General features: G+C 39.6%; 1 protein-coding gene across 2 annotated transcripts in view; it reads right to left on the reverse strand.

The window, feature by feature from the left end:
• The window catches only part of CPB1 (carboxypeptidase B1), a 36,762-nt gene extending 21,587 nt beyond the window's left edge, over positions 1-15,175 (reverse strand). For both annotated transcript variants that reach the window (XM_043474065.1, XM_043474064.1), the window contains exons 1-3: positions 14,406-15,175; positions 14,225-14,300; positions 6,794-6,918 (exon numbers count right to left, since the gene is read on the reverse strand). In XM_043474065.1, coding sequence (XP_043330000.1) covers positions 6,794-6,918; positions 14,225-14,300; positions 14,406-14,476 — 272 coding nt within the window. In that variant the 5' untranslated portion in view covers positions 14,477-15,175. The remainder of the gene's footprint in view (positions 1-6,793; positions 6,919-14,224; positions 14,301-14,405) is intronic.
• Positions 15,176-27,728: the final 12,553 nt, after the last annotated feature.

Here is a 27,728-nt window from a genome sequence, read left to right on the forward strand (position 1 = left end):
CATGGGACTTTCCAGGCAAGAATACTGACTGGAGTGGGTTGCCATTTCCTGTTCTAAGGGATCCTCCCCGCCCAGGGATCGAACCTGTGTCTCCTGCATTGGCAGGTGAATTCTTTACTACAATGCCAGCTGGGAATCCCATTTATTTAGAATAATCTACCTATTTTAAGTTCAGCTGCTTAGCAGCCTTCATTCCATAGCAACCTTAATTCTATCTACATTCTTAACTTTATTTTCGCTATTAACATAACACATTCAGATGTTCTAGAGATTGGAATGTAGTCTTTTTCTTGGGGGGGGCGGACAGTCATTCTGCCTACTATGGTTAGGAACAATGATTATAATATTATGATTATAATTTAATTATAAACACCCAAGTTGGATTGTTAGGAAATAGGGTAGAATTAGAAAGAATCTAGAGTTAGAAGTCAAAAGATCAGGGTCATGGTTTTGCCTCATACATAGATTGGTTTCAGCAAAGTCATTTAATCTCTGGGTCTTGCTTTCATAATTTTTATAATGGGATATTTGGTTAGCTGGTATTCAGTGTCTATTCAGTTCTAAAATGCAATGACCTGACTCAAATGCGTACGTCTTGGTCATTTATATAGATTTTCTCAAAGTTTATGGAGAAAAGTTAAACTGTAGTAAAGTTGGGCTTCCCTAGTGACTCATGCCATAAAGAATCCACCTGCAATGCAGGAGACCCAGGTTTGATCCCTGGGTTGGGGAAGATCCCCTGGAGAAAGGAATGGCTACCCACTCCAGTATTCTTGCCTGGAGAATCCCATGGACAGAGGAGCCTGGCAAGTTACAGTCCATGGGGTCACAAAGAGTCAGACATAACCGAGTGACTATCACTTTCACTTTTTCACTTCACCATCTTCATAAACTCCAGGGAAGCAAGCGTCTAGAATAGGGATAGTTTAGGAAAATGATTTTTAAATGTAACTAAAAACTAAAAACAAAGCCAAAGCAAGCAAAACAAAAACCTTGAAAACTAAAAATCAGTAGGCAGAAACCTTTAAGAAAACAGCTATATTCCAAGATCATCAATTTGAAAGAAGAAATCCTGCCTGGTCATTATAAGCTTCTCTAACAGAATGGCAAAACTAAAAATATAAGAGGAAATGGTCACTGACATCCACTTTCCCTTTATCAAGATTTTCCATTTTCAGTGAACCAGTGAAATAATCATCTAGGTCACATGGCTTCTTAATGGGTGCCCAGAGAAAAGAAATCATGAATTAATTGCTCCCAGCCTCAGGACATTCAATAGACATTTGTATCTAAGACCATAACCATGGTGATTTCTGACCTACCACGAACCAGCTCTAAGTGGAGTAGCAAGTAGGGTTTCCACAGCATGTTGCAATATCTTTACTTTTTCATCCAATCTTCAGATTCAAATAATTTGGGAGAATAAGTGACTACTTGGAGGTTGGTGTTTTGTTTGGTACTAAAAGGAGACATTCTGTTAGAGTTATTATTATGTTAAATATTAAACATTTTCATCAATAATCAAAACAAAGAAACATAATAAAACCAATTAGATTTAAGATGACACCCAAGAGTAAAAGTGTCCTTTAGTAACTTACAAAAGACTATCAGAATGAGGTTGAAATGTGGTGCTGACTTTTGCCTGAAGGTAGGGGATTGACCTTAAATGAACCCTTCCAGCCCTATGATTATTTGATTTTATTAGATTTAGGATAAAGCACTACTTTAGCTATATTACAAAATATTATTACTAAATAATGAGCTTCTATTCCAGAAGATTAAAACAATGCCTCTTAATGTAACAGGGACTGCATTACAGCTCCAAAGTACAGAGGCATGTACACTATTTTATACTTTTATATGTTTCTTTTGTAGTGCTATCCAACTTCTTTTTTTACAGGTATGCATGCAAATTAGATAACAGACTCCCAGCAGAGCAGGAAACGCAATGTCTGAGAGGAGAGACATGACAGTTTTCTCCCCCTTTTAGATTCCTGGAAATGGAGTGTTTGGTCACTTCCCAGACTACACACCCATTGCCACTGAAGAACATTACTGTGTACTGATTGTTATCCCAGGACACTTTACTATTCAGATCTGCAATATGCAGAAAAATGTTACACAGAGAGAGCAACAATCAGTCTCTTCCTGGATTGGGTAGGACATAGACCCACAGAAAGGTTCTGTCAACGTTCAGAACCATAAGCTCGAGATTTACACCATCCAATTCTTAGTCTTTGTGTACCTAGGGTACAACATAAGCATTTAAAAATAGAGCTATTTTTCTGGTTGCACACATTTTGAATTTCTTCCCATGGTAATTCAGAATCTGATTGAAACTACCGACTGATGCAAGTCTTGGTGAAGAGAGCTGGAATCACTGAAAAATCTGAAAAGCTGTTTTGGTGAAACGTGTGCAGTAAATGGTTCCTGTTACATAGAAGGTGAAAGTGTTAATCTCTCAATTGTGCCCGACTCTTTGCGACCCCATGGACTGTAGCCGGCCAGGCTCCTCTGTCCATGGGATTCTCCAGGCTAGAATGCTGGAGTGGGTTGCCATTCGCTTCTCCAGGGGATCTTCTCAACCCAGGGATTGAACCTGGGTCTCCTGCACTGCAGGCAGACTCTTTACTGTCTGAGACACCAGGGGAGACTGTTATGTGGAAAAACTGCAAATTCTTGCTGGCAGGAAACCCTCTAAATACACATTAGCCACCATAGAAGGTAATAATGGGATGCCCAGGGATTGCTTGCAGGCCTGGCGAAGATATTGCCGGCGTGCTTCTACAGGATTTCTGGGGACTTATTATTACTTAATATTTAGAAAATTATAAGCCACTAATGTGCTAAGCAAAAATTAACAAGATCTTAGTCCTCAGAGAACATCTTGTGTTCTACATGAGACAGCATTCATACACAGTTCCCCAAAAGTTTACCTGGTATAAAAGTGCATGAATTTTCTACCTGCTGAAAAGAGACTGATACCTGGTTAGAAGCTGTTCTACCGTTTTGTGATCTGAGTAGAATAAGGACGTCAATTCAAGCCACTAGGGTTGGCTTATGGTCTATAGCTTATGGTCTTCCTTTTGTTTTTCTTGAAGACTTTTAAAGAAACTGTCATCTTTTTGAATATTATTGAGGGCTCCTAAAGGCTAGGATTTTAGAAGTCCTTCCTAGTGTAATGAAAAGAGCAAAATATCACAGACATGAATCTCAATCACATTTCAAAACTTACTGTGTTATATCTTTGTTTTAAAAAGATAGTCAATTCTTTTTTTTTTTTTTTTTTTTTTTTTTTTTTTTGGAGGCTAATTACTTCACAACATTTCAGTGGGTTTTGTCATACATTGATATGAATCAGCCATAGATTTACACGTATTCCCCATCCCGATCCCCCCTCCCACCTCCCTCTCCACCCGATTCCTCTGGGTCTTCCCAGTGCACCAGGCCCGAGCACTTGTCTCATGCATCCCACCTGGGCTGGTGATCTGTTTCACCATAGATAGTATACATGCTGTTCTTTTGAAACATCCCACCCTCACCTTCTCCCACAGAGTTCAAAAGTCTGCTCTGTATTTCTGTGTCTCTTTTTCTGTTTTGCATATAGGGTTATCGTTACCATCTTTCTAAATTCCATATATATGTGTTAGTATGCTGTAATGTTCTTTATCTTTCTGGCTTACTTCACTCTGTATAAGGGGCTCCAGTTTCATCCATCTCATTAGGACTGGTTCAAATGAATTCTTTTTGACGGCTGAGTAAAATTCCATGGTGTATATGTACCACAGCTTCCTTATCCATTCATCTGCTGATGGGCATCTAGGTTGCTTCCATGTCCTGGCTATTATAAACAGTGCTGCGATGAACATTGGGGTGCATGTGTCTCTTTCAGATTTGGTTTCCTCAGTGTGTATGCCCAGAAGTGGTATTGCTGGGTCATATGGCAGTTCTATTTCCAGTTTTTTAAGGAATCTCCACACTGTTTTCCATAGTGGCTGTACTAGTTTGCATTCCCACCAACAGTGTAAGAGGGTTCCCTTTTCTCCACAGCCTCTCCAGCATTTATTGCTTGTAGACTTTTGGATAGCAGCCATCCTGACTGGTGTGTAATGGTACCTCATTGTGGTTTTGATTTGCATTTCTCTAATAATGAGTGATGTTGAGCACCTTTTCATGTGTTTGTTAGCCATCTGTATGTCTTCTTTGGAGAAATGTCTGTTTAGTTCTTTAGCCCACTTTTTGATTGGGTCATTTATTTTTCTGGAATTGAGCTGGAAGTTTTGGCCACAGCAATCAGAGCAGAAAAAGAAGTAAAAGGAATCCAGATAGGAAAAGAAGAAGTGAAACTCTCACTGTTTGCAGATGACATGATCCTCTATATAGAAAACCCTAAAGACTCTACGAGAAAATTACTAGAACTAATCAATGAATATAGTAAAGTTGCAGGATATAAAATTAACACACAGAAATCCCTTGCATTCCTATATACTAACAATGAAAAAACAGAAAGAGAAATTAAGGAAACAATACCATTCACCATTGCAACAAAAAGAATAAAATACTTAGGAGTATATCTACCTAAAGAAACAAAAGACCTATACATAGAAAACTATAAAACACTGATGAAAGAAATCAAAGAGGACACAAACAGATGGAGAAACATACCGTGTTCATGGATTGGAAGAATCAATATTGTCAAAATGGCTATTCTACCCAAAGCAATCTATAGATTCAATGCAATCCCTATCAAGCTACCAACGGTATTTTTCACAGAACTAGACCAAATAATTTCACAATTTGTATGGAAATACAAAAAACCTCGAATAGCCAAAGTAATCTTGAGAAAGAAGAATGGAACTGGAGGAATCAACCTGCCTGACTTCAGACTCTACTACAAAGCCACAGTCATCAAGACAGTATGGTACTGGCACAAAGACAGAAATATAGATCAATGGAACAGAATAGAAAGCCCAGAGATAAATCCACGAACCTATGGACACCTTATCTTTGACAAAGGAGGCAAGGATATACAATGGAAAAAAGACAACCTCTTTAACAAGTGGTGCTGGGAAAACTGGTCAACCACTTGCAAAAGAATGAAACTAGAACACTTTCTAACACCATACACAAAAATAAACTCAAAATGGATTAAAGATCTAAATGTAAGACCAGAAACTATAAAACTCCTAGAGGAGAACATAGGCAAAACACTCTCCGACATAAATCACAGCAAGATCCTCTATGACCCACCTCCCAGAATATTGGAAATAAAAGCAAAACTAAACAAATGGGATCTAATGAAACTTAAAAGCTTTTGCACTACAAAAGAAACTATAAGTAAAGTGAAAAGACAGCCGTCAGATTGGGAGAAAATAATAGCAAATGAAGAAACAGACAAAGGATTAATCTCAAAAATATACAAGCAACTCCTGCAGCTCAATTCCAGAAAGATAGTCAATTCTTGAAGTCACATTTTGACACTTCCCTTAGGCCGAAGCAGATAGCTAAGCAGATAGCTAAGTATGATAATGGGGTTAAACAGTTTCTGTTGACCTTTAAAAAATGTATAATCTCCCTCTTTATCAGTAGTACAAAAAGTAAAATGACAGCATTCACAGCGATAACAATGTCAGTTGCAATTTATTTATATATTGTTTGGTTTCATCTTCACAACAGCCCTTTGAAAGCGGTATTATATTTATCTTCACTTCATGAAAATACGATTCTAAGGATCCTTTCCTTTTAAAGACAAAGAAACTGAAGTTCAGGAAGGTTAAGCAAATTATCCAATGTCACACAGCCAGGAAGTTGCAGACTCAGGATTCCAGTCTTGTGTCTTTTTTTCCCCAAAGCCCTTGCTTGTTACATTACGCTTCACCACTTCCCCTGATGGAGGTGAAGATTTTATAGGTGATAATTTTGATATCTTTACTGGCATAAATACTAGTCTATATTTTTAAGATGTAAAAAATAATAGAAAATTTCTGTTAAAATTATGTAGGTCAGTTTATCAAAATGTCATGAAGACTTGTGCTTGTGGTTGGAGATTGTTGAGTAAATATTTGGTGGTTCAGGACTGGAGCTGGAGACGGTCTCTTTGCTCCTTGCTGACCCACTCTTTGGAGGAAAAACTGCTTTAGACTAAAGTTGAATTTTTCTACTTTAGTCATTTAGTTTAGTTATTTCTACCTTCCCTCAGATGAAGATGGAGGGAAGTTCTAAGTCTAAACATCAAGTCTGTTTTCCTAGAGTGTTGTTTTTCTCCTTGTCTTGTCTGGCTAACTCATCAGTCTTTTAATTCTCAGCTGAAGGCTCCTTTCCTAGAATGGCCCCCTGTGATCCTTCAACTTAATCTATTCCCATGCATCTCTAGCTCTTCACTCTTCTTGAGACCTATTAAAGGTATTGCAATCCTTTGTTCATTTTCCTCTGAAGGGGGTGGGTCCTATCTTTTCCCCCAGCATTTATCATGTGATAGGTTGGTACTCACTATCTATTTGTTGGATCAACAGATGAACAACTGCATTCACTTAGGAGAACATTGTAAACTAGGAGCAGGTCAAATATCTGGCTAAAAATTTGGGATTCTAGAGCTAAGCCTGTTTTTATTAGAGCAATAACTCAACACAAATTCTCTCAGGCCTAACGTCATAAGACTTGAAATTCAGGGCCAGCTCTGCCGTGACCTTTGTGTGGAGCCCTGAGGAGGCCATTGTCTTGATCTTATTGTTATCTTCCCGGGCTGAGAGCATGCATGACAGAGAATTTTCATAACCATAAAACATAAGCTTACTCATATTGTAGTCTGTTCTGCCCCAGAAAGTCTTCCACAGCGACAGTATCTTCTGCTTTAATACGGAAGTCAACTGTACTGTGAGGTTTGATTTGTGTGACCGAATCTGGTTTCCAGAAATCCATCTGAATAAGGAATAAGACATATTGTATTGGACACCAATAATTCAATGGGTGAATCATCACTAGTGAGCACACTACCCCAGTGAATTATTATGAATCAAATTATCCATGAAATCTCTTATAAATATCTCCTTTATTTTTGAGTGGACAAAAGTTGGGACCAAGCAGTTGGATGTCAATAAAAGTGTTTACACACACATACATACATACATAGCATTAATTATCAACAAGTATGAAGAGCATATGATTATCTCCCATAATGGTAGTTAATTGCAGTATTCTATAACTGCTCTCTTCTGTTTATTGACTTTCTACAACAGTTGCTTATTGGTGATAGCAGTGTTTGTGGTAATGGATATATGTGATAAATGAATGACGCTGAATTACCTGGAGCCCAAAATTTAATAGAGAGAAGTGGAGCTTTCCCTTTTACTTTTTAATGAGCTCATTTTATGAGTTTCTCTTGAAACTGTAATACTTTGGTCACCTGATGTGAGGAACTGACTCATTGGAAAAGACCCTGATGTTGGGAAAGATTGAGGGCAGGAGGAGAAGGGGACGACAGAGGATGAGACGGTTGGATGGCATCATCGACTCAGTGGACATGAGTTTGGGCAAACTCTGGGAAGTAGTGAAGGACAGGAAAGTCTGACCTGCTGCTGTCCGTGGGGTCGCAAGGAGTCAGACACGACTGAGTGACTGAAAAACGACAATAAAAACAACTACATGCTCGGCTCTGCACCTGAGACTCGGGACACACTCGAGCAAATCAAACATGGGGAGATTTTAGAGGCCATTATGCACAAAAGTAGGATGACATATTTGACAATTCTGATGTTTTTCTTTGTGGGTATGTGGTTTCAAATCTCCTTTTTTTCCTTGGGAAAATATTAACCAAGGACATCCTGCCTCTAGCAGGTCTCTGATTTTCTGTTCTTTCCTTGAGCTGAATAAAGGCCTAGAAGCCTAAGGTGACCGTGACATTGGATCATTTTTGCTCTTTGTCTTCCCCAGTACCTGTTCAGATATTTATGAGCTAATCTCAGGCTAGAGATGTGGCAGGTGGTGATATTTAGGATTGTTGCTTTGGAACGTGGGAGTTTGGGCAGACACAGAGGTTGTTAAATAGAAACTGATGATGTAAAATATTAAGATGACTCAATTTTAGATATGCCTGTGGAGAACCCAGTTGCCTATCTCCTGTCCTGGTGATTTTCCAGCTACTGCAGATGTCTAGAGGATGCTGAATCATGAGTCAGGGTCATAGGGAATGTTAGCACAGGGGGAGGTGGGACATTAGGATTACACAGGAGGGATTTCAGAAGAGAGAGAGTGAGTGTGGTTGTCATTAAGTTGCTGAAAGGAGAGAGTATTGATAATTTGATAAGGATTGGCTACAGAATGTGATGAGAAGATAAAGATGAGAGGTTGAGAGATAGTGAAGGAAGGATAAAAGCTTATCATGATAAAGATAGAGAAAGCAAGAGCTGGTGATGAATTCTAGCTAGCCAGCATTGTGGAAAGAAGGGCCATGAAGACAAGCACATTATAGCAGAAGTTCTTAAAAGTTAACTCTGGGGCTTCTCTGGTGGCTCAGTGGAGAATGAGAGTCCGCCTGCCAATTCAGGAGACATGGGGTCTGATCCCTGATCCTCAAAGGCCCCCCATGCTGCAGGGCAACTAAGCTCATGCACCACATCTGCTGAGCTCACGAGCCACACTCACTGAAGCACATGTGCCCTAGAACTGTGCTTTTCAACAAGAGAAGTCACTGCAATAAGACACTCGTGCGCTGCAACTAGGGAGGAGCCCCCACTTACCGCAGCTAGAGGAAGCCCGTGCAGCGATGAGGCCCCAACACAGCCCAAATAAAAAACAGCACCACCAAAAGGGTAACCGTGAATGTGTGTCCTTCATAAATGTCTGTCATCCCATGGTGGGATGGGAGAGGGAGGTGTATCTTGATTACAGACACAGAGGTTTAGAATCGGTAAAGGACATAAAGTTCTCCAAGCATATGTAGGCAGTTAAGACAGGGCCCTACCCACACAACACTGGGACCCTCTAGTGTTCCTCAGGAGACTCCTCCCTGCCAAGATCTGCATATCTGTGCTTGAAAGTTCTCCCAGAGCTGCAAAAGGCCTCACGGCTCACAGCAGGCAGGAGCTGCCAAAGAAGCACTTTCCAGAGAAGTGCTTAATCAATGGCCCTAGAAAGCAGGTGTCTAAATATTCCCATCCTCTCCCTTCTCAGGTGGGGCCATTTTGAAGTGTGCAGTTTGCACCCCTTCCTAGAGTTTCTCTGGAGGATGGAGCTCTAGTCGTCCTCTATGCGGGCTGACTTCGCCGTGTCCCTTCTGTTGGCTGCCTGCCCTTCTCTGCCTCAGTCCTCACTTCTCTACCCAGGCTCCCCTGCTTTCCAAGTGAAATCTGCCATTGAATCTTTGTCTGAGGATCTGCTCTGGGAGCACCTATGTTAAGATGTTAGCTTTCTACCTAGAGTAACACAACGTCCTTGGTGATGGTTCTAATACAATCTTGGATATATCTAGTACTGCTTCAGAACAGCCTAATTGCCTTATAGGTGGTTTTCTTTTTGATATTAAACTGAAAGTTGCCTTCCCTAATCTTTTAACCTCTTGTCCATCTGTCTTGGCTCTGCCAAGTATTAGTGTGTGTATATATATATATGCACACATACATATATAAAAAATATTTATTTTACAAATGAGATAGAGAAATCTCATAAACATGTTTGACAAAGGACTTGCTGACCTAACCTGAGGTCCCTTAAAACCTTCAGTTTGACAAGGAGAAAATTGGTCAGCAAACATCCTGACATCCAATACTATGGAGTCCTACAAATATGATGGAGACTTACTAACCTGGGCTTGGTAACCAGTGCTTCTTAAGGGACATGGAGCCAAAAATCAGGAAGATCACAGCCCCAAAGATGTTTATAATGCATTAAGTATGGTTACAAATAATAAACTTAAAACATTAGCACAAAGAGATAAAGATAAATTTCAATATTTACCAACACTTTGTGAGTGAGATCTATGTTTAAAATATGGAAGCAGAGGAAAATATATGATCTGAGCTGTGGGGAATTGAATTGTAAGTTAAGGAGTTGCCACTAGTGGTAAAGAATCCACCTGCCAGTGTAAGAGACACAAAAGATGCAGGTTCGATCCCTGGGTCGGGAAGATCCCCTGGAGTGGGAAATGGCAAACCATTCCAGTACTCTTGCCTGAAAAATTCCGTGGACATAGTGGTCTGCTGGGCTACAGTCTGTGGGGCCACAAACAGTCAGACATGGCTGAGCAACTGGGTACATACACACACACAGATAAACAGACTGAGGTTATAAATTTATAAATCCACGTGTCTGAGTAACAAAGAACCATAAAGAATGTTTGTTGGAAGATAAAAGAGTAACTTTACGTGATAGCACTGTGAGAATGCCAACTAAACCATCCATCTGGCTAATAAGCAAAGAGTCCATCCTAAAATGTGATACAAAACCAGTGCAAAAGCAAGATAAAGTAGTGTATTCACCTTAAATTCTTTTGGGAATAAGAAGAACATGTAAACAAATTAATAATTATGTTGGAGAATTTCTATTCTTCACATATTTACACGTATTTGTTTCTTCGCATTGTGTTTGACTGTGAATTCAGCATAGGATTAACTCTTCATTTATCTCGATGGAATTTTCCTTTCTTGTTGGAAGAGGTGATAACTTCTACGCTGGGTCTAGGTCCAGACAGCGGGGAGGAACTTAGTGATGGAACATTAGAAGGCTGTAACCATCTTACTTTGGTCGTGTACCTGAAGCTAGAGAAATAGTTCAGGAAAGTATAGAGAGAAGAGGATAGCTTTTGTGGTGAATGCCTCTAATAAAGAAACAAGAAGGTGAAAGAAAACCTTTATTATACAATTAAATATGAAAAGAGGGATGTTGCTAAAGTCCAGTGTGGTCACAGGTCTCTTCAATACATTCAGCTTTTAAAAGGCCATGTTCAAAAGCTGGGAGGAAGGGCGCATGGCCAAGGATGAATACAAAGACTAGATGCCCTTGTGATGATCTTATCAGGAAGGCTACAGTCCAGAATATGCTATACTTGCAAGATTACTAAGAAGAGTAAAACCTCTTTTTCAATCACATTGGAAATAGAATGAATAAAGAAGAAACATGCTGTCTCATGGCTTGGAGCAAAAGCATAATGTTTGCAGCTGAACAGATGAAGTAACCTTACTTAACTCTTGTGTGGCTTTTGTCTTTTCTAAGGAGTTACACTATCTCTTATTTTTTCCTACTTCTACAGAGATGAAATTACCCTAAGTAAATAATTTTTCACATTAAGATTTTAGTAGAAATGCCTTCTTTGGAAAGAGAATTTTGAGGCCCAGAGATAAGGATGGAGAAGGCAATGGCACGTCACTCCAGTACTCTTACCTGGAAAATCCCATGGACGGAGGAGCCTGGTAGGCTGCAGTCCATGGGGTCGCTAAGAGTCAGACATGACTGAGCAACTTCACTTTCACTTTTCACTTTCATGCATTGGAGAAGGAAATGGCAACCCACTCTAGTGTTCTTGCCTGGAGAAGCCCGGGGATGGGGAAGCCTGGTGGGCTGCCATCTCGGGGGTCGCACAGAGTCAGACACGACTGAAGTGACTTAGCAGCAGCTTAGCAGCAATAGATAAGGAGAGGAGGGATTATACTGGTCATGTAAATTGTGTTCAGAATCCTGGATCTCATGGTGGTCATAATAACAAACACATAGTTTTTACTATGTAAATTCTTTCCAAGTGCTTTACTTACATTACTTCTTTTAAATCTCACAAAATTCTGTAAGGTAGATGCTCTTATTCTCCTTGTTTGACAGATTGAGACCCAGAGAGGCATCCAAGGTCCAGCTAGCAAGTGGCAGAGCCAGGAACTGAACCCAGGAAATCTGAGTCCAGATTCTCTGCTCTTGATTACTAGAAAATGCTGAATTTTAGGTAACTAAAAAGGCAGAGGATGTGACTGCAGAACTTTTTCTCAGCAATCTTAGAGGAATCGGAGCTTGACGGGATTGCTGAAAAGTGGAGGGGGCATGTCTTAGATTTCATAAATAAGAAGACAGGTGAATCTCAGAAGCAGGATCTCCCAGGACCCGGCATGGATACTGGCAAAGTTAACTGGAAGCAGATGGGTTGTGAATGCTCAGAAAAGGGAGCCGTGATCCTTGGGAGCCAGCACAGTGTACAGAAAGAGTGAGTCAAGCCCAATTAACTTCATGTGATGATTGAAAGAAAACACGAGCCTGCCAGAGTGCTGAATCTGGATCTTAGCAACATGTCTGACCACGTCTCTACATTTACATTCTTCTTTATAAGCTGGAAAGCACAGTGTTAGCTGTAGGTAACACGACAGTAACATGAATAGGAGAGAAAACTCATCTGAGATGCCCTGATTTATCAATCACTTTCAGTGCCTACTTAACACTGCATTTGGCATACTGGAAACTCTTGATAAATAGATATTAAAAGAAGGAATCCTGGAAGATGCCTCTAATTCTGTACTGCCCCTTTACTTACTTGATATTTTTACTCGATCTGTGACAAATGTAAAAGTCAAGAAGACAAGTTTATCAAGCTTGCTGGTGATATGAAGTTAGAGCAAATTATTTCCCTGAGTGAATTCATTTTTAAAACTGTCTCAGTATCCAATAAAAATAACTTTTAACCGACTAAATATATAATAAAATCCTGCATTTAGGTTAAAACATCAGTTAGGCAAGTATAGAAGGAAGAATACCTTACTTCATGTGAGAGGGTGATTCATGTGAGAAAAAAATACCCTGATAGCTTTGATGGGCATTAGGTTTACTATAAGCTAAGAGCCTTCTAACTGTTCAACCTGTGAAAAGAATCTTACACCCCATTAGTAAGTGTCTGCTGACGGTGGCCCTACACTGTGTATTAATCAGAGTATACCTGGAGGTCCATTGTCAATTCTGAGAGCTACATTAAAAAAAAGAAATATAGACACAAAGATTGAGCTATGTCCAGAAGTGACCACAATGACCAAGAGTCTGTAAACCCGTGCCAAGAGTATTGATGAATCTCAGAAGTGAGACAGTGTTTGACTCAGCTGGGTCCAAGGGGTCAAGGTTAAGGTAGTTTTCAGCTCAGTGTAATGGTTTGAATGGTTTGTAAGGCACATGCTACTTTGAAAAAGAAGTATTCCTACTATCCTTGGAAGTACTCAAACAGGTTTTATTGGGGCTAGCAACCAGAGATGCTATTTCCCCTGAAGAAGTTCAAATTTGAGTGGAAGCCTGCAATAGGTGACTTTAAATTCTCTTTCTGATCTAGCCCTCTGAATCTGTTTCAGTTTATGACACTCTCTACCTTTTTTGTTTCCCTCCACATCTTAAAAGCTAAAAAGATAACTATAGAAAGATAATGGATGGATAGATAGATACTTAGGAACTAGTAGAATGTTTTGGTTTTTATATTAATGAAAAGACAGCATTGGATCAAGTAAACTATTTGTGGTCTACAATAGCTCCCTGCCACTAATACACACACACACACACACACATATACACATACTTATATACATATATATATATATAATTTAAAATGTCAGTTTTAATCCCATAATTGGAATTTTAATCCCATAATTAAATCCCATAATTTAATCCCCATAATTGCATTAAAAAAGTAAAGTAGCCTAGAGATTTTGGTTTCTTAATAGTAAAATAAAAGTATGAAAATCACTCATGACTTTTTATCATTTTTACCCCCTTCAAGTCCTATCATTAAGAATGCCTGAATCAAGTTCATGAAAACTCAAGCTGTTTGATTTGAAATGAAAGAAAATCAAAGAGAACAGATGATACATGGGATGTGGAAATGAATTTCAAGTTGGACCAAAGCCCAGTTTTTCTGTAATATCCAAGTTGATCATTTTTCTCTTTTGACTTAGAAGGGAAGTTGCTATACATTAGATGTTCTTTGACCTTTGCAACAATTTTGACTCATCAGTTGTCCTGCTCAGGCAGCTCTGTAAAAAGTTACCCTAGATTTATGATACTGTAGGGCTTATGGCAATCGAATTTAGGCAGACAAGGGTGGCCTGGTGGCACTAAATGTTTTTCAAGTTTTTATTTCTTGCTACAAAAGTGCTGTAGTTAATATTTCATGTCATTTTTCCCTTGATGGAATCACAGTGCAATCTTAAGGTTTTAGAAAATAACCTAAGATTTTAAAAATATTGTTATAGGAAGCCTATAAGCATAGATTGGCATTTACCTGCTTGGTGCTGGCCAGCTCATGGAGTAAGCTGATGTGATTTTCATCTTCAACATGGACCCGGAACACCTTGTCACTGAACAATGAGATAGAGAAGAAGAGAACATGTAAAATGGGGTAATGTGTTCAAATTTTTGGCTAACAAGGAAGGACTTGCTAATTTAAGCCGTAGGCTACTTACCCTTCAAAGTGCTCACCAGAATGGTGAGCAGATGCTAGGGTCACAGTCACGAGAATCAAGAACGCCAACATTGTGCCTGACTAGGTCTTTTAGGTAGGTTTCACCTGCTTTTATAACCCGGGGTGTTCACTGTGTTCTGATTGCAAATAGGCATTGTCAGATCTTGATTAATGGTTTTCTTAGCACTGTTGCCTTGGTGGCTGTGTAAAGTCTAGAAGTCTATCTCTCCCAACACCTGTGGAAACAAAGCAAATAATATGAAGTTCAGCCTATCTAATTTGGATGTCAGACCTTGGATATCCGGAGGAAAAGGAGTTTTTACATTTTTTTTTTTTTTCGTTTTTCATAAAGTACTATTTTTATTTTATTGTTTCTGAGTACCTTGGGTCTTTGTTGCTGCGTGCAGGCTTTCTCTAGCTGCGGCGAGGGGGGCTGCTCTCTTGCCTGGGGCACGGGCTCTAGGCGCTCTGGCTTCAGTTGTGGCGCACAGGCTAGCTGCCCCGAAGCTCGTGGGATCTTCCTGGACCAGGGATCCAGCCCATGCCCTTCATGAGCAGAATGAATCCCATGCATTGGACTTTTTTTTCTCTCTTTTTTTTTTTTTTTACTACTGAACCACTAGGGAAGTCCAAAGAAGTTTTAAATAAAATCTATTTTGTAGCCTTTAATTTTTTTTTTTTTTGATTTGAGAAGTACACACAACAAATTCTATTGATTTAAGTATAAAGTTTGGTGAGTTTTGACAAATATATATGCCCATGTAATAAACATCCTGGTATCCTAGTCAAGGTATAGAACATTTTCATCACCCTAAGAAGTTCCTTTGAGCATGTTTTCAATCTATTTCTGTACTCCCCTCAGGCTACCACTATTCCTATTTCTAGCTTTGTGTATTAATTTTGTCTATACTAAAGCTTGATATAAATGAGATCATATGGTATATATTTCTTTGTGTCTGCTTTCTTTCATTTGTGATCATGTTTTTGAAACTGATTAGTGTTTTGTTTTTATTATTGTTTTTTCCTTTTTATTAGCAAGTTATATTTTATTGTACACTGCAGTTTATTTTCCTGCTGGTGGATGTTTGTATTGTTTCCAATTTTGTATTATTATGAATTAATCTGCAATAAACCTTGTATGCAAGTCTTTCTGTAGGCATGTGTTTTCATTTTGCAGGGGGTGGGTTACATAGCTGTTGAAGAATGTGCTGTGTGTAAAGTCACTTCCCTCGTGTCTGACTCTTTTGCGACCCCCTGGACAAGCTCCTCTGTCCATGGGGTTCTCCAGGCAAGAATCCTGGAGTGGGTTGTCAAGCCCTCCTCTAGGGGATCTTCCTGACCCAGGGATGGAACCCATGTCTCTTACATCCCCTGCATTGGCAGGTGGCTACTTTGCCACTGTTTAAAGCCCCTAATTTAAGAACGGAATTGCTAAATAATAATGTAGGTGAGGGTTTCACACTCTAAGATTCTGACAAACATTTTTCCTCAGTGGTTGCATCATTTTAAGCTTCTACCAGTATCCAGTTACTCTGCATTCTCTCCAATGTTTTGGTAGTATTAGTCTTTAATTTTGGTAATTTTAGTGAGTGCACAGTGGTATCTAACTGTGGTTTTACTTTGTATTTCCTTGATGCTGATGAAGTTAAACATCTTGTCATGAATTTTTTTAGCCATTTATAAATCCTCTTTGTGAAGTATCTATTGAAATCTTTTGCCTTTTAAAAGAAATGGGCTGTTTGCCTTTTTATTATTATTATTTTTTTATATAATTTGTGTGTTTTACATTTTCCCAAGAAATCTCTGGCTATCCCAAGACCTCAAACATTTGCCTGTGTTTTCTTATAGGAGTTTTGTAGTTTAGGTCATTATGCATGATGTAAAGTGTGGATCAACACATTTTTAAAAAATATGATAACCAATAGATACAGTACTGTTTGTTGAGAAGGCTTTTCTTTCCCCATTGAATTACAGTTGGTGTCTGTCAAATTCATTTGGCCATATATGTGCGTGGTAATTTCTGGACATCATATTGTGTTCGACTGATGTATTTCTCTAATTTCATACAACCATCACAGTGTCTTTAATTACTATACATTATAGTAAGTCTTAAGATCAGATAGTGTACAAATCCTCCAAGTTAGTTCTTTTTCAAGATTGCTTTGGCTATCAGTGTCAACTTCTCAATTTCTATGAAAAATCTTGTGGAATTTTGCTTCATATTGCATTGATCTATAGATGAATTTTGGAAGAGCTGATATAATTTTGAGTCCTTCAACTTACAAGCATGTTACCTCTGTTTATTAATCTTGGTCTGTGTCAGAAAGTGTGAAGGGTCTGAGATCTTATCCTACCTACAAGATAAAAGCTTATCCAGCCGCAGTTCCATAGATGCTGGTGGAAGATAAACTCCTTGATCAGAATCAAAGGACCTTATTATGCAAGCAGAGCAGGAAGCAGGAGCTTTATGTTCGCTTCATTTCTTTCACTCTGCAGTTCTATGAGTCCCGGTGGCTGCTGGGTACACAGGTCTGGGTCACAACTGAGGTATACCAAATTTAGGAAACTCAATCTTATGAGGGAACCACTGGCAAATCTGCCTAGCTTTTGCCCCAGAGGACACATTAGCATTAATATCTTGAATTGCGAGCAGAACTCTCATTTGCCCTAGAGGGAGATGTCATTCTGTCTCTCAAGCTGTTTGCTATATAAACGTCTTTGAAAAGATAGTCCAAAATAAAAGCTGTTCCAGGACATGCAGAAAAAGAGGGATCCATGAAGACTTGTCTCTCAACAATTCCTACCTCTTTCTATACACTCTTGACTTCTGCTGGATTTTTCCATGAGTTTGCTACTCTATTGGTCATTCTTACTAATCTGATTGACAGAGGCTGGGATAAAATCCATTCATTTTGCCTAATGTGACATTTAATTAGGGTTAATTTCAATGGGACTCCCAGTAGTATCATGAAACCAGCCTGTAGTATTGACCTCAGCCATGCCTCCCTAGGGTACCAGGCCTAACCAGCTAAAGAAATTCCATAAACTCTCAGTGTCTGTTTTAGAAAGTCAGGCAGCTTTCTTAAATGTCAGTATTGACTGTTACACTGAGAAAACACTACAATTACAACAGGGAATATTAACTGTTGTGTAAATTCCACCAGTGGCTGCAAGAAGGGAGTCTGCACGTATGCGTTGCTTCAGTCACATCCAGCTCTTGAGACCCTATGGACTATAGCCCCCCAGGCTCCTCTGTCCATGAAATTCTCCAGGCAACCAACTGGAGTTGGTTGCCATTTCCTTCCCCAGGGGATCTTCCTGACCCAGGGATTGAACCTGGGTCTTCTGCATTGCAGATAGACTCTTTACTGACTGAGCCACTAGGGAAGACCATGCCTCAAATAGATTCAGGTTAGCATCTTACTGAATTGGCAGTCCTGATGGCAAGATAATTTCTTCTTCCCCCCAAATCTAATAGATCTTCAGAATGAACCTCAGTGGCCTGACTTGGTACATCTCTATCCTTGAAGCAGTTCTGTGGTCAGGATGATGGAATGTGCTGTCATTTGATCACCTCCAGAACCTTGGAATAAGCCCCAATTAAAATGTTTATAAAACTATTACTGCTGCTGCTGCTGCCTTCCCAGGATGGATCTTGAGCAGTCGTCACTTGTGTTTGTCACCAGATCCCAAATCAAGTCAAAGTCATAGGTCAGTGCCTAGCTATGAAAGAGGACCTGGTGAGTGGAAGTCTGATTTTAACTTTGATAGTGGGAAGGATTTCTGCCTCCCTTGGCTTCTTAGCTAGAGCTGCCTCCAAACTTAGAGTAGAAGTTTGGAGCTGAATGGCTAAAAAAGAATGACAAAATCATTTGTGGATGACTTGTACTTGGGATGATAAACATACTAGAGAATTTATTTCAATTGATGCTTTTTGAATCCAAGTGGAGGGCAGTTAGGATTTTCAGTTAGTAATTAAAATTTGTTTTTGTTAGTTATAATAGCTTTTCACAGATACTAAAATTTCTGCTTCCTGTCTCATGTTTATATATTTAAATTCTTTTTTATACACAGTTTTGGTGATGAATAAGCCAAGAGACACCTTTGTGTCTGCATGTGTTTCATGTAACAGCATGAGATTTTGGAGATTCTGTTAACTTCCCTGTGGAGTTATGATTCATCCTATGTAAGGTCTTACTTTCTGAAAAACGACTTCCCCCAGCATATCACTTGGTGTTAAATAGTAAAGGGTTCTAAGGTCAAATGTGTTTGCTTTAAACTAAACAAACTCTTTTAGTGTAGGGCTTTTTAGAGTTGTTAACATGTATTGTAAATCATCAAAAAAGGACTCGCGTGCAGCATTTCCCAAACTTATCTCACAGTAGAGTGCCAGGTTGGCTCAATCCAGCTAAGTTAGAAGATTTAGGACTATTGCTGCATTCCATTGTGGTTGGATGTGGAACATTTTCCTCAAAAGCCTCGCTTAGGACCAGTGGTTTAGGGAACAACACAGTTTGCGAAACTCCAGACTAAGTTCACAAATAGAACTGCATTAACTTGTGGATTCGTGGTCTGTTTATGTTCAAGGCCACAGCGCTGATTGTGACTTCAGTGTTAAGGTCACTGGCTGAGCGTTATCAGTGTTATTGTAAAATTCCCTGGTTGCTCAGTGGTAAAGAATTTGCCTACAACACAGGAGCCGTGGGTTTGATTCGTGACTCAGGAAGATCCCCTGGAGAAGGAAATGGCGATCCACTTGTGTTCTTGTTTGGGAAATCCCGTGGACCGAGAAGCCTGGCGGGTCATAGTCCATGGGGTTGCAAAGAGTTGGACACGACTTAGCGACTAAACAATGACAAGTATGTGTTTAGAAGAGTGTTTACAGACGTGTTTTGAACACCCACCTTCGATCATAAGTTATACTCTTTACATGGAAGTTTTAAGTGTCAGTGAATATATACAAATATATGTATATATATAGTTATATTTGATTGTGTAATTTCATACTGAAGTATAACTGATTTTGGAGCTGTATTAAACTTGAGTTAAGCAGGTCGGTCCCAGAAGAAGAGAGATGGGCCTGCACTCTCTAGGTTTCTGAACAGCACCCTGCCTCCAGGATGGCATCGTCATGGATGTTAGGCTCACCCAGGCCTCACTGGGCAGCCTTCCCAGCGGCTCAGTTGTAAAGAATCCACCTGCCAGTGTAGGAGACACAGGTTTGATCCCAGGGTTGGGAAGATGCCCTGAAGAAGGTAATGGCAACCCACTCCAGTATTCTTGCCTAGGAAATTCTGTGGACAGAGGAGCCTGGTGGGCCCACAGTACATGGGGGTTGCAAAGAGTCGGACAAGGTTTAACAATTGGGTCAGTTGATTATTCTGGGAAAACCATTGTCTCAACTTGAGTGCTACCTCAAATCGATGGGTGAGGATTAAATAGAGGACTCTTCACTGTTAAAGGACCAGATGCTATAAGGGAAGAGAGAGAAATCAGGGAATGTGCAATTTCTGTTAAATCAGAGAAAACAATTTGAATGACTTGGAGGAGTACAAATACTTTTGCACATTTATTTGTGCCTATTGGATAGTGAATATGAGAATTTTTATATAAAAATCATTCACTCAAAAACCCTGTGTCATCACCATCGTTGCCATCATCATCACTGTATCCTGCCATCAGTTGCTAGACCATTTACTATGAAACAGGAACATTATTGCTTCAATTCTGATATTTTAAACATGGTGGAATTTTAGGTGATGGAAGAGGGAAGCTCCTAAATGGGAAGCTAGTTTTGAAGAGTTAGCTTTTGTTTCTGTTTGCACCCAATCAAAATAATGAACTGGTTTAGTCAATTCAGTGAGAATTCTGTCTTAACTGATCTGTCCAGTTGTTTGTGAGTCGGCTAGAGTTTTCCTGTAATTTGGGGACTATGACTGATTGATGACAGTCTGTGGTATTGCTCCAAGGAGGGCAAAACGACCTGAGAACGTCATCCAGGTGTACCAACGTCCTGTTAGCTTTGTGTAATTATATTTAATATTCAAATAGACTGCCTTTTTATAGATATGAAAAGGGAGGCTAGTAAACATTTGCTTGGAGGCTTTTCTTTCTGGCATCTACTGCTGTTGGTGTATTTATCTATGTATTTAAACATGTTCATCATCGTGAATAGGCATAGTCTGCATATCTCTGATGCGAATGTTGTTTGTTACTGAATTGCAGACCAGTATTTTTGAAAGCTGGGAGATAAACAGGACAACTTCATCCCATAAATCTTACCACCTGACTCATCAAATTGAAGTTCCTATTGAAACAAGGAAAACATCTTTAATCATGGAAATATTTGGAAACTGCAAGCATATCTCTATTTGGAATTTGGGAGATAATTAAAATGGACAAGTTATGATTGATTAGCTCGTGAAGAATGGGTTCGTTAAAAGGTAGTTGGTTCTCTTTTTATCCTTATGTCAACACCCCATCAACAGGAATTAAGAAAACAGCATAACTAGGTCCTAGCTCCTTGCTGAGGGCAGTTAATCAGAAGAGTGGGGAGATAAATTGGAATGATGCCTAATAAATCAACCTGTTTTTCCATCTACCTTTATCTTTGTTAATTCTTATAGACTATCTTAATAGTTTGATCTTTGATTTGTGTATTAGTTGATAGACTTTAGGGAAAAATGCCCAGGTATTTTGAATTTTTACATTAATAAATGATAATTTTTGAATTTTCATATTGATAGGTTTACTTCACTGGAAACAAACTTGTAAGGTGTACAATTATTCCTTTAATTCAAATATGAGAAATATTTGTTTTATTCTAGTTTTTAAAGTAGTGGAGAGCTATTTCTATCTTGAAATGCTGTAACAGAACATTAAGACTCCTTAAAACCTTTGGAGGAAAGACCAGGGTTTTAATAAATGAATGTTGATAATATGAAATGCCATATGGGTAGAAAAATAAAAGCATAAAATCAATTTTAAAAAGAAAATGTCAATATTCTCTGACAACCTGTTGACTCGTTACCTGATATGAATCTTCAAAAAGGTTTGTGTTCTACTTTGTATGGCTCCAGTTCAATTTCAATTTATTTTTAAAATCAGTTTGGAAGGGCCGCCGCCAGGCTCACAGATAACACAGCCAAAGCTGTCATTTGGCAATCTGGTTCCGACTGCCAGGCTGGTTTTCCTGCTCCCAGATTCTCAGTCATCGAGACTCCTGTGTTTCTTTTATATTACTATGAGGTAATTTTATAAGCAAGTCATATACCAGCCACTCAGGTTGACACTTGAGAGAAAAGGTTAACAACAGATTCTCCTGTAGTCATTTGAGAAAGTTAACATTTGAGTTCTCAAAATGATGATCAGTACAATGAATGTTATAGCACTTGGATTTTCACCCTTTAGGAGTGTGTATATTTTAATATTGGCTTATTTTCTAGCCTCTTTGGAGGGCTAGGTATTATATTGCCATACTTTTTAAAAATCTTTTTTTTCTTCACTTTTTAAAATTTTTAATGGAGGATAATTGTTTTACAGTGTTTTACATTGTTTGACAATGTTGTGTTGGTGTCTTCCATACAACAGCGTGGATCAGCCGTAAGAATACACATCTCCTCCCTCTTGAACCTCGCTTCCACACCTCTGTGTTGTCACAGAGTGCTGGGTTGAGCTCCCCGTGTTGTGCGGTAGCTTCTCATGAGGTGTTTTATATACGATAATGTATGTGTTTGAATGCTGCTCTTCCAGTTCGTGCCCCCTCTCCTTCCACTACTGTGTCCGCACGTCTGTTCTCTGTGTCTGCACCTCTATCCCTGCCCTGCAAATGGGTTCCTTAGTGCCACTTTTCTAATTCCATATGTACGCATTAGCATGTGATATTTGCTTTTCTCTTTCTGGCTTACTTTACTCTATAACAGGCTCGAGGTTCATCCGTCTCACTAGAGCCGACTCAAACTCATTCCTTTTTACATTACCATACTATTAAATAATAAAATTCTTCCAAAGAACTCTGAGAATAATTATAAATAGCTAAATTGACACCTTTGTTGAGATTTAAAAGAAGATTCCAGAATCTTTGATTGTTTAGTTGTTTTTTTTTTTTTAACCTCAGAGTGTTTTGGTCTCCAAATGCAAGCAGGGGTGAGCTGGCTTCACAATTAATGACCTAATTTTGCAGCGCTACGTGCTGCTCCCCAACATTGATCTGACTGGGAGGCAAGTCTGTTAAACATGATGTCAGCAGGAATTATTTTGACAGCTGCCAGAAGCAGTAACATAAGACTCAGGAGGTTTTCATTTTAGAGTGTGGTGGTCTAGAGTATCAGTCTGGTATATACATACTAATGGACAATCCAGGGCAGTAGCACAGTATTTAAGAGAAGAATCCATAAGAAAAAGTGACCATATTAATGGAGCATTGGAAACTAAGGCTGAAACACACAAAAATATCCTCTTTAATGTCAAATTAGAACAACAGAATCCAAGCACATTCTTCCTTTTGATGTCTCTGGTATTGCTTTACTGGCATGAGAAGTGATTCCAAGCCATATGAAATGCCATCTCTGATACGCGGAGTATTGGCTGCTGACAGGTCCCTCTTAATTGGAAGAGAGTGCTTCTGTGGATGGGCTGCAGTTTTCATTCTCAGGATTGATGATCCAACATCAGATTACATGATAAACTTGCTCAAAGCACGGTCTTGTGTTTTCTGACAGTGTTAGATAAACATTTGGTGCCTGCATTTCAGAGTGGTAACACAAGGATGAATCAAATAGCAAATTAAATTTAGGTATGCCATCTGCTGCCTTTATTTTATGAATTCCAGCCCATAGGACGTTGGCTGGGCATGAATGTATAAGCCATTGTCTTTTATTGTTGGACTTACCACAAACATTGGACAAATGTTCATCCATGCTGCTGGTCTTCTTAGAAAGAGTAAGATTCAGCAAAAATGAATTGTTTTCAGTAGTTGTAAGTTTTTTGTTTTAATAAAAATAACCCTCAACAGAAGAAAAACAGCATGTACTCATTTCTCCAAGTGCAACATCTCAGCAGGCTTTAGGAACTCATCCACAAGGGGTAAATTGTTTAATGCGTAATTGTAAGCAGAACTGTAAAAAGCCATATTAGGCTTTCATGATTTTATTCTCTTCTTCTGGTGAAAGATCATTACTTCTCCCTGGGCTCCCAATGGTTAAGCCTCTTATAACGTTTCCATTTCCAAGAAAGTTCTTGATTTCTTCTGCTGGTGATTCTTACGCCGTGTCTTTCCTTCACCATGGTTTCTTTGAGAAATGATGTTTTTCAAAATGTTTTTGAGGAAATTTTTTTGTCTCTTTTCGAAACCTAAATTTTAAAAAGTCTCCATTTTGGAAGGACAACAGGTATACTATCTTTGAGCAGTTTAATATAAAGTATGAATTTATAGACCTGAAATTACAGTTTGGTGTTATCATCCTCTTAATACCTGTTTCCAGTTCTTTAGCAACATTTGCTCAGATGCCGTGGTTACCAGGATGGGTAAGAACTGCTTTTCAAGGACTTTTGTAGATTTTTAGCTCACACATAAAACGAGTTCTGTGTTTCTGAGGCTCATAAAAGTCTTAATGATATGTGCATCCAACAGATGGGACAGAGGGCTATTTTGGCAGTGGGCAGTTGAAATCTGCCCTCGGTTGTTTATATAAGGCTCTTGCTAAAGTCAATAAAAGGTAATTTTCACACACAATTTAGTCCAGAGAATAAAATATGGGAAAGAGTGGCTGGTTTAAGTCCAATGGGCATAAGGGTAGCAGTTGGTAAAAGTTTTGTTTGATGGCACATTGTAACCGACAGACTGACGAGTTGGTCAAGAGTGATACAGGATTGAGTGGTCCACACATTGTGGACCGTGGCAGGGCTTCTGGGGCTAAGAGAAGGGCACAGCTGAGCTAACTCTTCCCCATCACTTTTTGGCATAAGCCTTGATGATTTTTTTTTTTTTTTTTGGTGATGATTTTTTTAAAAAGCTCTCTCTTTTTCTCTTTTTTTCTGTTCCCAGTCTTTTCTTTTTTTAAAATACTAATTTTTATTGCCATATAGTTTCTTTGCAATGTTGCATTAGTTTCTACCATACAGCAAAGTGAATCAGCTCCTCACTCAGACTCACATTTTTTTCTTGGCTGACCCATGCAACATGCAGGATCCTAGTTCCCTGACCAGGGATAAGACCTATGTGCCTTTCATTGGGAGTACAGAGTCTTAACTACTGAACTTCCAAGGAAGTCCTCATACCAATTTTAAAACTCATTCATTTCCTCATTTCAGATTAGCCTTTTGTCCATCAAATGAAAATTTTACAAAAATTAATCCCTCATGAGATTACCATAATGGTATCAAGCAGATTCAGAATATAGTGTCCATTCCTGCCATACAGGGTCTGGTGTGTGGCTCAAATCTGCTGATGTGAAACAGTGACTCCATATATTCTTCCTGGTTATGGGGAGGGATGTTATGTTTAATGCAGATAAGACTTTAAAGGGGCTGAGAAAGAATCTAGAGACAGGTTCACAGGTGAAAATTATGGAAGCTGTCAGGACTTTATTCTTTCATGCACTTATTGAATGAATTGTTAATGATTTATGCATAGCTTAATAGCTTCATGTATTTGGGGAATTAAAAGAGAGTCAGCAATGTTTTTGGCATGTATTATTTTGTCTGATGTTGATGATCTCTGAATATGGTTTAAATGTATGCATGGTAGGTATACTGAACAGTTTTATATTTTAGCTCATGTTATTGTTCAATCTTTATTTATTTATTTATTGTTCAATCTTTAAAGGCAGGTACTGGAACTCTGGCTTGCCCAATGACTCAGTGGGTAAAGAATCTGCCTGCAGTGCAGGAAACACATGAGGCGTGGGTTTGATCCCTGGGTTCGGAAGAACCCCTGGAGGATGAAATGACAACCCACTCCAGTATTCTTGCCTGCAGAATCCCATGGACAGAGGAGCGTGGCGGGCTACATACAGTCCATTAGTTGCAAAGGGTTGGACACGACTAACACACACTGTAATCTACATGCCAAAAATACATGGCAAATGAGAACTGAGTGTAAAGTCATGGAATTAATGATATTTGGTTGGGCTACTGCAAGATTTCTTAATCTTAGCATTATCGACATTTTGGTTGGGGTTGTCATTCTCTGTTCTAGGTGTATTCTATGCATTTTAGTCTGTTTAGCAACATTCCTGGACTCTGCCAGTTAGATGTCAGTAGTAACCCCCCGATGCCCTCTGCATTGTGACAGCTAAAAATGTCTTCAGATTTCGCCAAATGTCCCCATCCAGGGCTAAATCTCTCCTGTTGAGAACCGCTGGTCCACTGATGGATGAGCTTGCTTCCAAGTGAAGCTAAGGCTTCTGAGCTTTAGTAAGACTATAGACCCAGGTGAAGAGGCAAATCAGGAAGAAGGCATACGTGTAATATATTTAGATTAGACATCTGTGAGAACTCATTCGAACATTCAGTCACAAGACAATATCAGTGACAGTGAGATCATTACACGCCAGCCCCGGAGCACAGTACTTGCTCCAGTAGATTATTTTCTGGAACTGAGCCGTGCAGAGAGCTTGGTGGGTTTGTAGGCAGCTGTGGTTTTGTGAGGTGAAGTGAGTGGAACTACGGCGCATGCATGGGAGTCGCATCAGTCGTGTCTGACTCTTTGTGACCCTGTGGACTGTAGCTCACCAGCCCTTCTGTCCATGGGCTTCTCCAGGCAAGAATACTGCGGTGGGTTGCTGTGCCCTCCTCCAGGGGATCTTCCAGACCCAGGGATTGAACCCGCATCTCCCAAGGCTCCTGCATTGCAGGTTCTTTACCGCTGAGCCACCAGGGAAGCCCCAGAACAACTGTGCCCAGGGCAAAAGAAACCTTGAACGTTGGCCTGAGAAGTGGAAGCTGAGATGTCACAAACTAGGAAGCAGCACTTGAGAACAAAGAGGGCGGCCATGACTGAGTGGGGTGCTGTTCTTCACTAGAAGGATCTTGAGTTCTCCTAAGTTCCTTAGTGTTTTTCCCTTTTGGACAAGCACTGAACAATCTGCAAGCACTTCCAGTCCCCTAGGGAAACCTGAGTTCCCTGGCACAGTCCAGCTGGGCCTGGCGCCCATGACCACAGTAAATGGATGGATGCTTTCCCACTCTGCCCCACATTTCTTGGGCTTGATTTCTTCTGCCCTTTCCAAGTGAAGACAGGCTGGGGCAGTGGCAGCTAGGAGCTGAGTACTTCTAATTTCTTTCTGTTTTAGTTATGATACTACCTCCACAAAGTGAAGTAAAGAAGAGGGACACATTCTTTGCTAAATTCTTGTCTCTTTGTGGTCCAATTAAATGGCGTTTGTTATCCTTGATGTTGGGCTTCCCTGGTGGCTCAGTGGTAAAGAATCTGCTTGCAATGCAGGAGACCAGGGTTTGATCCCTGGGTTGGGAAGATCCCCTGGAGAAGGGAATAGCTACTTGCAAAGAGTCGGACTCTGAGTGACTAACACACACACACACACCGTTGAAATTTCCCTGTAACACGTGCTGGACTTCAGTCCACCTAATACTGTTAGGAAAACTCTCTGCAAGCAGCAGGCATCCTTCTTATTTATATTGCTTAATTTTACCTTTCACACATATTTTTAAAGGAATGTGTTTTAAAAGCGTATTGTGTTTCTTTAGCTTCTTCCCTGGTGTCTGTTTAGAATTTTAAAGGACCAGTATAATTTGCTGATTTCTAAGCTATAGAATTCTTAAAAATGTGTAGCTCTTCACTAGGTGATTTAAAAGAGGGTGGTTCAAGATGAACAGTGTTTCTTAATTTGAAATGAGACTGTGCTTCAGTGAGAGTCTGAATGTGAATGCTGAGCATATTTCAGCAGTAGGGGGCTGTGGGTGATTATTGAAAGCCTGCTTGGTTAGCTGCTCAGACCCTTTAATCACAGACTGTTTCAAGTTGGTTTTGGTCTTTCCAGGTGCTAAAGTTGCCCAAATGTACTACGCATTTTCGAGCATCTCTGCCCTTGCTTGTGCTCTGCCAGCTGCTTGAAATAGATCCATTTAAAACAAAGGTTTATTTATTTGGCTGTTCTGGGTCTTAGTTGCATCATGTGGGATCTTTAGTTGCAGCATGTGAACTCTTAGTGGCGGTATGTAGGATCTAGTTCCCTGACTGGGAGTCGAACTCAGGCCCTCTGTATTGGGAGCATACAGTCTTAGCCACTGGGCTACGAGGGAAGTCTCGGAAATAGCTTCCTTACTGAAGTCCAGCTGAGGAAATTCTTCACTTCCATCCCAC

This window comes from Cervus canadensis, chromosome 7 (genome assembly GCF_019320065.1).
Source record: "Cervus canadensis isolate Bull #8, Minnesota chromosome 7, ASM1932006v1, whole genome shotgun sequence".
Taxonomy (NCBI): domain Eukaryota; kingdom Metazoa; phylum Chordata; class Mammalia; order Artiodactyla; family Cervidae; genus Cervus; species Cervus canadensis.